At 41.1% G+C, this 12,500-nt stretch overlaps 1 protein-coding gene across 4 annotated transcripts in view; it reads right to left on the bottom strand.

Annotated features, from left to right (window-relative positions):
• Positions 1-12,500, bottom strand: part of EML4 (EMAP like 4) — a 1,975,061-nt gene that overhangs the window by 77,734 nt on the left and 1,884,827 nt on the right. For all 4 annotated transcript variants that reach the window (XM_044060268.1, XM_044060269.1, XM_044060261.1 and 1 more), the window contains one exon: positions 1,555-1,653. In XM_044060268.1, coding sequence (XP_043916203.1) covers positions 1,555-1,653 — 99 coding nt within the window. The remainder of the gene's footprint in view (positions 1-1,554; positions 1,654-12,500) is intronic.

Here is a 12,500-nt window from a genome sequence, read left to right as displayed (position 1 = left end):
GTATGGCCCCAAGCTATCACCATGAAAATTTTGAAAGGAGGTATCAGGAAGGACCGACTAAAGATTCGAAAGCTAGTGGTGCAAATGTTCAGCATGCTAAGGACCACCTATGTGACACTACATTGATGAATATCAAGTAGATACTGACACCATTAAGGTAACAGCTCTAAAGACAGGAGTCATAAGTTCAAATCTCTTCACGACCTGAGCTTCCACTATTCATATGCAGAGAAGGACAGGAGTTTTTAACTTCTCCTGCGGTACTTGCAAGTAAGTATTACAATAACCTCTAGATTGTATAAGTTGGGTAGGTATGAGGGTCAGTACCCAGCAAGGAAGAGTGTGTGTGTGTGTGTGTGTGTGTGTGTGTGTGTGTGTGTGTGTGCGTGCTCGCGCATGAGACAGCATGTATCACTTGGTGGTGCATCCACTTCTCTTGAGATAAACACAGTTAACTGGGCTCACAGGTCCCTTATTCCAAATATTTGGGAGTTGACATAATAGTTAAGGTGTTTACCTCACAGGCACAGGGTACAGGATTTGACTCTCCCCTCTGGAGGAAATGGCCTACAAGTACATCCAGTCTAGTATATACCTATGAACTTAATTATCTATCCTACAAACAAGATTTTTTTCTACAATTATGTTACAATGAATAACATAAATAATCTATCAAAGTGAATGATTTCCACATTTGCAATCCTAATTTCATTCACTTTCACCTCAGCAATAGCCTAACTTGATCTGTCAACCTACATTAGCCCTAACCATAATCATAAAGCACAGGTAAAATCATCATCCATCTGCTTCTAACCCTAATCCTTAAATCTAAGCCTAACGTTTAACACTGACTCAGAACCTACCATCAACACCACAATTGCAGCTTTAGACTATCTACTCAACTGTAGCCTTAAGCCTGAATACGAAAATTAATTGTTTAAGGGACAAAATAAGTACTGTATACCACCACCTTTCCATGTCACTGAATAACATTTTCTTCACAAATGGAAAAATGACAGTTTGTCTCCCAAGTCAGCATAACTGCAAGTGTCTGTGTTAAAAAGCATGTGGAGTTAAGCTTTACACAGCTGAAAGTGAGCTTTTATTGTACAGAATTGAATCATATCTGTCATCTGCTAAGATTTAGGCATGGCCCTATGATTTTGGCCCTTAAAATTAGGCTTCTCCTCCTAGAATTACTGATTTTCCACATAATGCCAGACATGCTTTGGGGTATATACCTTATTAAGTAAATAAATTAAGCTAACATAACTATACCCTTTTCACTAGCTACATGGAGGTACATGAAGACGTGCAGATGTTAAAAATAAGAAAGTGCTCCTCTTTCTGACCCACTGCCATGATTTTTATCAATCAGAGCTTGAGAGATTTGTATGGAACAAATGAAATTTTTCTGCAATACAACATACACACACTCACATATGTAAATATACACAAAAACAAAATAGCTCTAGAATTCTTGCTAAACTGGCATAATTATAAAGTCATCTTTCATGGGCTCAGTTAAAAAAGACAAATCATAAAGCTGCTTACCAAATACATGAAATCCTAGAACGCATGTGTATGTTGCCCAGTCTGTGTCCTTGCATTCTGAGCGATTTCGGATTAGCTTGCAACCACTTGGAATGTCCCCTTTAATGAAAAAAATGAAGAAATCAAATAAATCAAACACTACTGTACCACAGACTAATCTGCTAATAAGAAAGCAGATATGTTTTTACTTTATCAGCTTATCTGTGACATGATGCCACTTGATGGGTCCTTGCTTGAATTAATTATTTCCGTCAATTGAAATGTGTGACGTTTTTTGGTAGATCCAAGTGCATATAATGTAATAAAGAATAATAAAATGCTGGCTGATATCCAAAATCATATAATGATCTGGATGATAAACAGATGGGGATCCAGCCAGGGAGGGTGGAACTGAGCTGCTGGCCATCTCATTTGGCATGGGGATTGAGGGAGAGAAGACCTCATGCTCAATACTGGTTACTCTGAACATGGCATATACTTGGACTGAACTACCAGGACAGCATTGAACCATAACAAAGCTAATGGCAAATAGTGTTTTTCTTTGCATTAAGGGCTGGCACGTGTATGGAAGTGTATATGTATCAAGTGCCTGGTGCTGCAATCACCACATTGGCTCTTGCATTGTGGGACACACTCAGGAAGGGTGGGGCTAATATTACAAAATCCCGGGTGTTCCACCAAGGATGACTCTGCATCTGGACCTAACCCACCTTCTCCCTGGCCGGCATTATTCAGGGGCTTGGATCGTAGTACTCCCAGTGCAGAAACACTCTGGCCTGGGGAGAGTAGCGCAGAGTTCTTAGGTATATGGCTGATGGTCAGATTTTCACTGGGGTAAAAATACACAACATACAAAAAATAAATTGACTAAAATGTGCCATGCTCAAGGATGCAAATGGAATACACCATAATGTCACGTGGCTGTTACATAAGCATGCTTTTCCTCACATCATGCTAAAATGCCTGCAGCTGCCTATAAGCACATTTCTGCAAATTGAGAAAACACTGAGAATTATCACCTACATTGCTAACAAGTTACATGAAAATACAAGATCTTTAACAGTCAGTCATTGCCGGATTACAGAAGGGTATTGCTGATTCATCAGGTAGGGTCTTCTTGTGGAAAATCTGATTCAGTAAGGATGTATCAGTATATCCAAAGTCAAGGAGCATCCTTAATGACCACTGGTGGGAAAGAATAACAGGAAGTAACTACTACAGTGGAATAAGTGACAGAGCAGCCCTACCACCAAGGTTCAGAAAAATGAATCCTGTAGCAGAGGCATAGCAAAAGAAGCCCAACTCATTGAGTAGGACTGGTGACATTAATGCTTGGTGAAGATGTCCAGTGTAGAAGAAGTGGACCTGATGTATGTGCTTACAGTGAAGACATTCTTAAAGTAAAGTCTGGAGGCAGTCACTCTACTACTGAAGTGCATTTCTTCAGCAGTACTCATAGCTTAAGTACAGTTAGGTATAGTTAGTATAGGTATAGTTAATCACTAGCATGATGTCCTGTTGTGTGTGTATATGCTATATGTATGTTTATCACCAGCATGTTGTCCTGGTGTGTATATATGCCATATGTATGTATGTTCTACTTCTTTTTACTCTCATGTAACGTATTATAATGTGGAGCTTTTCTCCCCGGGCCTCCGCTGAAAATGGACCTGTGTCCAGTCAGACTTTCCCGGTAAACAAATGTAAAATAAAATAAATAAATAAATACTAGACTAACTACCACCAGGGCCTTCACAAGCCTAACCATGTAACCCAACCCAATTGTGTCCCTATGTATCATGGGCATTTATTAGGAGGGGTTATGTTAGTTAGGCAGTATCTTAAGGTTATATGGGGAGGTATGTTAGTTTGGGCATAGTTACTGTCTGCCTCTGTCTATCAGAGACATGGGGGCCAAAACTGGGGTGAATTTCTAATCTCCCATCCATTGGTCAAGGTTACACTTAAATAAGGTTAGGGATGGACTCTGGTTCTCATGGATGGTGAGCCTGTCTCAGAGCATGCAGATCCTCTGACACACATATCTGCCTCACCAACAAATCCTATTTATGTCACAAGCAAAACTGAAATCATTAGTTCTAGTGGTTCTGATACTGTTTAGTTTGCAGATGTGCAAAAGGTCCATCAGAGATGGATCCAAGGATGCCTTGCATGCTAGGCATAGACCGCCTCTCAGCAACGTTTTGGGGACACAGCACAGAGATAGGGCTTTAAGATGATCTATACAGGACAATCAGTTTATACCCTGGATTCTCTGGCTAAGGAACCTTTGTGAGCATTCCATCTGTTGCATGTATCTGGTCAGGTGTATGCCAAAAGAGGCATTATACTCAATGATGGAACTGATAAGGACTGCATAAAGTGGCACTATGACTTCCTTGGAAAACACCATTCCCTTACTTTTAAGTTGGACAACATAGAATGATTTTCTTACTGTCTCGGACACATGTTGGCCAAAGGCCAGGTTACTGTCTACATATGTTCCCAGATTACTACCACATCAGTTCTTAGTGGTGTCTTATCAATGAAATAATTTGTCTAGGTAGCCATTTAAAATGCACTTTTTGGCATTTAGTTTTAATATGTAATTATGACATTAGTCATCTGTCTGTGTTCAAACCTCTTGGAAGATGTTTATGTCATGGGGGAATCTACAACAGCTCCCAATTTTCAGTCATTTGAGAACTTGGTCAACCAAAGCCCCATGACATTAGCCTTTACCTCTGTGAAGTAGATACCAAATAGGAGAGGTCCCTGCATGGATCCCTGAAGCACCACGCTGGTGACTGCTCTCTCTTATATGTTAGAGTTGAATTTGTCAGCCAGCAGATTTGCTATATCACTCTGCTTTTTGAAGGTGGCACCATCGACAACCAGTTTGGCACACTGCTGTGAGCTGCCTTTGAAGTTACAGATGTAGCTGTAAAAGGCTTATACTTGCCATCAAATATGTGAATCTATGTTTCCCTTGTAATTTGCCTTGCTGGACTTAATTAGTCCTCTTAGTTTCCTATTTGGTTTAATTGGAGAGTTCTTATCATTATTGGAGTTGCTGTGTGTGACTTTAGCCACAACTTTCTTTTCCTTTTGTTATATACCCTATTAAGATTAGGATTCCACCAGTTTGGTTTGGTTTTAGAGTCTGTTTTGGGAATTCTTCTAGAAGGTACAGCAGCCATTATACAGCCATTTACATGGTTATACAGGGTCTTTGAGAGCAATTAAGCATTGGCTGCTGTGAACTAAGGGTAAGGAAGGGCAAACTATTACTTAATAGGATGTAGCTTGCTTTGGAATAGTTACTGTTACAGGCTTTGCTGTGGTTACTGAGTTGAGTTTTATTTTGAGGGAGACAGCTGTGTGGTCTGACCTCGCCAGTGAGGATGTGAAACTGGGGTATGTGCAATGCTCTCCCGTACTGGTGAATAGCCGGTCCAGTATTTGAACCTTTGGTAGGTGTGCACAATAGTCAAGGGTCTTTGTGTTAATAAATTCCAGAAATCATTGTGCTTGCAAGTTTAATGCAGTATATGCTTCCCAGTCTAAATAGGGGTAGTTAAAGTCTCCCATGAATAGGGTATTTTGTTTAATGGTGAGTGTCTCCAGTAGGTCTAGGTACGAGCTATGGGATTCCTGGGACATACAGGGTGACCTATAGCTTGCTAGGGTATGGTACGGCACTTTGTCTATGGTGATTTGCAGTAGATAAAGTCCATTTATCCTGTTTAACCATTCAGGATGTAAATGTGTTGCTAATGTAGACCAATACTCCTCCATCTTTTGTCCCTGTTTGTGCAGCAGATGGTCTAAACGTGTGGAAGGCACTGAAGCCTTGCACTGCTGGAGTACTTTTTGCAAATTTAAAGCATGACTCAGTAACGGCACCGATGTCTATATTCACCAGAATCAGGAGAACTTTTAGGGTGTGGCATTTCTTGTTTCGGCTACAAGCACTGAGCAGTAACACCCTTAGGTTTCTTTGGATTTTATTTGCTATATCAGTAGCTTTGTCAATTTGGTATTATCTAAAAAAGACTCTAAGGGATGGGTAAGGTTTTAGCCATTATTCAGAAGGCTGGGGGGCAGGTGCAAATGATCCTTTTCAAAGCAAGTGGTTTGTTAACCATGTCCTCTCATGCTGACAAATACTAAGCCAATTACTGAAGTCTATCCTCTTTTGTATGTACTGTGGCATCACTCTTGGTGAAGGCAGAATGCTGTTCTATGCACGGTGCATATATACCTGTCTGAGACACATATTCAGAGAGATCAACAATGTCTTTCTTCATACAGTCCAGAGTGGGGCATCTCAGGTAACTAACACCCACGTGGACTATGACACAATCATAATAGTACATGTGGTGTAGTGACTTGAGTGCATGAGTAACCTGGCTGATCCTGGCTCCAGATAAGCAACTAGCCATTACCTTCTCTTTGTTCAGTCTGTTCAGTGGGGCATCTGTGTGTCATGCAATGAAGTTCCCTATGACAAGACCATTGGGTAATGTTTGCTTGCCTTATGGGCTTTGCTCTTGAGGCTACACTGGGCGTAGGCATAGGTGGTTGGTGTTGCTTTTTGTGAAGCCTTTAGAGATTGCAGAGGATAGGCATTTCCAATTATAGGTTTAAGAAGTAGCTGAGGATTATGAAGACTGCTTCTAATGCCTCTGCATAAATTAGACTATGTCTACGGTGGATATTATATGTAGTGGATGTACTGTTTGTGTTCTCGACAACCTTGTTTGTGTATGATATTTTTACCTCCAGTGAAACTGTATGTGCATCTCTCACATGCTGTGAGCAGTTACACAGCAAAAGACAATACAGCTGGAAATCAACACATCTGTATGGCAGCTGTGACCAAAGGAATCAATATCTAGTCTGTCTTCCTAAATTCATGGACCCTCTTTAGGTAAACATTACTTGGCAGAGCTCATTCAGGTTGTAAAGGTCTCTCTGTCTGTCACTTTCTGCCCAAGTGAAGAAAACAAGAAGATGAATGAACTGCTTCAGTAAGAGATTAGAAATCACTTTCAAGGGAAAACGTGGATTTGCCTTTGAAAAAGACACATATCCCTAGTTATGAAGACATGAAGCTCAAAGATTCTGTACGCAAATTGAAAAAGACACATATCTCTAGTTATGAAGACATGAAGCTCAAAGATTCTGTACGCAAAAGTGACAGCCAAAAGAAGAAACATTTTCTAGGGAACAGACTTCATCACTATCAAGCTAGAGGTCTATTATGAATGACAGGGCAGCATGCCAATTACAAAGTTCAGATCCCATAAAGGAGCAAGGTTCTTCAAAGAAGAACAGAGATGCAGCACTCCTTAAGATAATGCAGAACCAGCAACTGCTAGAAGTCCAAGTCAACTGAGGCCTAAGTAATGGAAGTCTCTTAGATAGGACAAAATAATCTCTGAGGTGTCCAACTTGGGGGGGGGGGGTGATACAGACACCAGTGCACACAAACTGGTGAATGTTTGCAGCTTGCAGACATAAGTATGCTAAATGGGGGACTTCCATGTAGCCCCAATAATTTCTGAGATGGCAGCAAGATGATCCAACTGGATCAGGAGGCCTACATCAGGAGCCAGGTACTAACATGGAAGCAACTGTCACCCAGCCATGGGAGATATCCCCGATTAAAGCCAAGACAGTTTCCTGCATAAACAGATGTCAGTGCCTTTAAACGCACCATTTTTGACCACCAGTGATGATGACAATGAGCTTTCGTCCTTCACTGACCTTTTAAATATGCTTGGGAATCAGTGGGAATGATGAAAAGGTGCATAGAAATCCATGCCAAGGAATGGAGAACTCAGTGACTGTGACGTCTCTGTTTTACTACTGTCCCAAACCACAGGATGTGGAGGCCTACATTTTTCTGAACATTAAACAGTTCAATCTCCAGGGATCCCAAATTCTGGAATATCTGGACCATATTTAGTCTCAAAATTAGCATTGGAGAAGTGCCTCTAACAGTCCAGCAGCTTATTCACTGCCAGGAGATGTGAAATATTAAGTGAATTAACCCCCTCTGTATGGTAGCAGGCAAGCATCACCCTTCTCTTCAAAGGAGGTGCAACTTTGTGCCTACTTCCTTGTTTATAGATCACATAATACACTGTCAGACAAATACGTAAAGGCCCTGAATAGGTTTTGCCTTTAAGTCTTTCAGTGCTATGAAACTGCTCAAAACTCTCTGTCTCGGGGTGGGGGTGGTCTGTACCATCTCTATACTGTGTGAGTCTAGGTAGGCTCATAATACTATAAGGGAAGCATCTGTCACAAGAATCCTTGATGGGTTCGGCTACATGAAGGGAATGCTCACCAAAAGGTTGGTGGAGATGATATGGCACACCATGGTCTAAGCTAAAGGAGGCTGACAGCAGGAAAAATCAAGTTTGATATAACACTGCAGACACTAACACCTCACAGTCTATTGCAAAACTTACATCTTCAGGTGTGCAAATAGCAACATGTAGAATGGAATGGTTATAAGGCTAAGAAAATGTTGCATAGTCTGGGACTGGACCCTCTGTTGCATCCTCACAAATACTGTTGAAGTCATGACTTCCTGAGCCCTCTCTCCCTGGGCAGGAATGACCAGGACTTGAGTGTCTCTCACCCCATACCTTTTCAGTTTATTTGCTAAACAGACAATAGAACATTTCTCCCAATTTAAGGTAATCCCTGAGAACTCCAGCCATGGCAGCCCCATAGATATACTCCGAGGGAGTCCACGGATAAAGCTGCCAAGAATCAGTGATATCAACGCAAAATAAAATGGAGAGCTCTTCAATATAGACATATTTATTTATTTATTTATTTATCATTTGTTAACCGGGAAAGTCCGACTTGGAACAAAGCCAATTTTCAGCGGAGGCCCGGGTAGAAAGGCTCCAGATGCATGTCTTTGTAATGTGGGAGGAAACCGGAGCACCTGGAGGAAACCCACATGAATGCAGGGAGGACATGCTGACTCCACACAGAAGGCACCCCAGCTGAGAATTGAACCGGAGAAACTCTTGCTGTGAGGCGACAATGCTACCGCTGCACCACTGCGCTGTCCAAACTCTTTCCAGTGGTAAGAATCAAACCTTGCACCTTGTGATTGAAAGACACACACCTTAACCACTGCACCACTTGGCCTTTCAGGTTCACATTATTCTATAAAGTATCAAAAGACATCCATGATGTCCAGCACTACCATACAGTTCTCTACAGAATCAAGAGATCTTTAAGGGTCACCATCTAGAACCAGATGTATCTAATCTGACTCCTGAAGTCGTGAAGGCCCAAAATGCAACACAAACCATCCATATATTTGGGATCAGAAAGCAGTGCAGTAAACCAATGACCCAGTTCCAAACACAAGACAGCCTCTGTGACTCATTTCAGCAGTACGGACCAGACCTATTTTAAGGGCTCTTCTCTGAAAGCTTGTGTACTTCTGCTCCTGACAATGGTGGCAAGTGGCTACTAAACTACAGGGCACAATACATTTTTTGTTTATTCATTGAGGATTTGGTTTAACTTTTCCTGCTTGTCTTGGATTTTAAGAATAACTGCAACTGGATGATATTTTGCTGTTTTCAAAGGTGTATAACTTGGGCTCCAATGTTGTTTTTACAGTAAGAAGGATGACAGAAGAAGATAAGCATGTTTCAGGTGGATGCAGCCTGTGCTCCCAGTTGTGTTTTAGCTTGAGCAAACATGCGGATGTGATGTCTAATGAAAACTGTAAAAGGATTCTTGCTATCTCACTTTGAAGTATGAAGAAAGAAGGTTCGTTTATAGATTTGTTTTACGGATTGTTCATGGTTCACTGAATTAAGCTGAACTTTGGGGGAATATGATTTTGTGATTTGCTGCATGCAGTTACTGCTCAGAAGGACTAAAGCTGTTTCAAAAAGGAGTTCATGACTTGGTTTAAACATCAGGACTTTATTTTATGTTGCCTTTTGGATTTTCATGTTTTTGAATTTGGCAGAGGTAATAACTGTAATAGCTTTTATGTTTTATTACAGTGATATTTACATTGCATTCATTTTTTAGTATTACAATGTTTCATTATTTGTCACAATTTTTTAATAAATTATTGCAATTTTTTGAATTTTTAGTATTAGTTAATTTTTGGAAATTTACCCATTTTTGTACAATGTTAGAGTATTAGTTTACGTAAAGTACTTGGGTATGAACACTATAATAAACTGGAAAATGAACTTGACAAAAAGTTTGGTTAAATCCAAGATGTGACTGATCCAGAAAAGTGTCCAGAACTTAATGACTCTTTGTGATGGTTCTCCAAACTGGTGTGAAATGGCAGAACCAATCCCAACATAAGCAATTAAAGCCCTCAGTCAGGATGGTAGTGACATGGCTAGAGTAGCTGTCCAACTTAATGACTTAGCTGGCACTGGAGGGCATAGATCATGGTGGCACTTAAGTGCCTTCCTCAGGCAGCAGGAGGATTCCTCTTCTCTTAGTTTTAGCTTGGATCACAAAAAGGAAGAGGTAGACATAATTAGAGGAGGGCTGTAAAGCCCCCCTAACAGTGGTGAGTGCCTGTTCACTCCTCATGGAGTCAGATACTAGGTCCAGAGAAGTCTGGCTGATCTTGAACTGGGCATTGAAGATACTACTTTTGAGTCCCTCAGCCTTGCCATCAAAGAAACTGCATACATTTGCCTGTAGCCTTGGATAAATCATTAGCATAGTATAAACTGATGCAGGCTATGTGGAGGTGCAAATCAGAATCCACTAATAGGGTCAAAATAGGATTTACTTGACTCCAGCCTTGACTTACTTGACCCCAGACTAAGGTTCTACATTCAGTGTGCCACCAGGGAAGACTGCAACCTAGGTATGGCAAATAGTTCAGGGGTCTATGTTCCGATACAGCAGAGAATTGCACTTTCTTGCCAGACCTATCTAAAGCTTTCAACTTCTTGTCAGACTGCAGCTGGCAAAATGTTGTGGTGTGTGGGACCTGTGTTGGACTGAAGAGATCAACTCAAGGGTGCATAGTTAAGGGGCTTGAACATGACTTATACCTTCTCAAGGCTGAAAACAGTCAGGGTGCCAATAGTTTTCCAAAACATCCCTGATGACAGGCTCTATGTGGGATAACTGTGTGATAGACGCATATGACAAGTCCATACAGGATCTTAGACACACGAAGGTATAAACAAAGGGGGTTTGTTATGTGAGTGGAGATGAGGAAGGACTCGTCACCTTGATGCAGCACAGAGAGAATGGCTTCTGGGATCTTTGTCATCTTAAACGGGGCATGACAAGTAGGGAACATAACTGCCTGCACTGCCCCAAGCACAGGCTCACACATGGCCTTTCACAAGGGTAAGTACACAGCTGGTACGCACCAGATGTCAGGTGGCAGCAATCTGCAAACAAATCTTTGTCCTATAAAGAGGGTGGCATGTGGTGTAGATAGTTCTTTGGCTTATCCTGTGCTTGCATTAGGCAATATTCCCTAAGGGCACAGTTCCACACTGACAGCTCATGTTCCAACTAGACATGAAACATTTGAATAACTTTTAAGCATCCAAACTTGAGCTCTGGCACTGGATAACCCAATACCTCACTCAAACTGGATCAATCATAAGAGGCTGTGGGGAAATCCAAGGTAAAAATAGCTTGACCTTGTATTCCCTTAATCTTTGACCAAATTACTTGACAGGCTGCTCCCAGAGATTAGACTTGTCAGTGTAAGATCCATATAATCAAATGGCTGGTGAATGGTGTCACACCATGGAATATAATCCCATGTGGAGAGCCCAAGGTCCACCTCCTCTGATTTCCTCCCTCTCTATCAAAGTGGATCATGGTGCAGGCTTCAAGTTTCCCAGTTTGGTTAGTCAGGCATGAACCCAAGACCTGTGAAGACTGGAGAACTGTTTCAGAACTGAATGCACCTCCTAGACACGTAGGTCTTGCCATGCTGCCAAAATTCATTCCTCATGGAAGTCCTGTGACCAATGCCTGGGGTTAAATGAAGGACCCACACCAGTTCCCATATGAAGAGCTCTCAACTACTACCATCTTTTCAGTCTGGAGACAAGCTAAAAGCTTCTCCCAGTTATTGTTACATGGTGGGGGTTGAACTTGTGGCATTACTGCTTAGTTGCTCTCATGTCGTTCCACAAGACAGTACAAACAATGCTGGTTTAAATCCTGGTTAGCGACTTTACAACCATGTGGGCACTATGTAATCTGTACAGCAGAAAAATGCAGGAACTTCAGTGACAATAATTAATTCAGCTAATAACCTGATGACTGCAAGCATCAAAAAGAAGTAACATGGTGTGGAGAGAGGTAAGCTTATGTTAGTCTGTCTGTCAGTCTGTTCCATCACAGTGTCTGTCAGTAAGGAGCATGCACATCCCTAAGAACAGGATTTTCAAAAATAAAACTGCCAAACACTGGTGGAAAGTTAACTCGACTAGAAATCCACCTCCATGTTAGAGCTAGAGATAACCATATCAGTTCATTACTATTACAGATTATGCAAATACAATAAAGAACAACTATTTTACATTAAAGATGACACAGAGGAAATACAAAGCTGGGAAAAAGCAACCCTTAATATATCACAGCAATATACTTTTTTCCCCTAAAACTGAAAAATGGCCAAATTGTGCATGCCATAGCAGGAATGTAGAATAAGGACTGAAAAAGTAAAAAGAAACAATTCTCTTTTTATGGGGAATTTAATTGGTTTAGTCAAAGCACTTATACTTATGGTGCTTAAGACTGGCTGTGGACTAATTAAATGTCTGGCAGCAACCATAATGACAATCTCACCCACACAGTCTGGAAACTGCCAGAATTAGTTGAATGAGCAGGGTTTGTTGAGCAAGGCTGTAGAAAAACTCCTTCCTCTTTTTCTTTCAAATAAT

The sequence above is a fragment of the Protopterus annectens genome, chromosome 1.part0 (genome assembly GCF_019279795.1).
Source record: "Protopterus annectens isolate FY-2018-M chromosome 1.part0, PAN1.0, whole genome shotgun sequence".
Classification (NCBI taxonomy): Eukaryota; Metazoa; Chordata; order Ceratodontiformes; family Protopteridae; genus Protopterus; species Protopterus annectens.
This window is presented reverse-complemented; position numbering and strand designations above follow the sequence as displayed.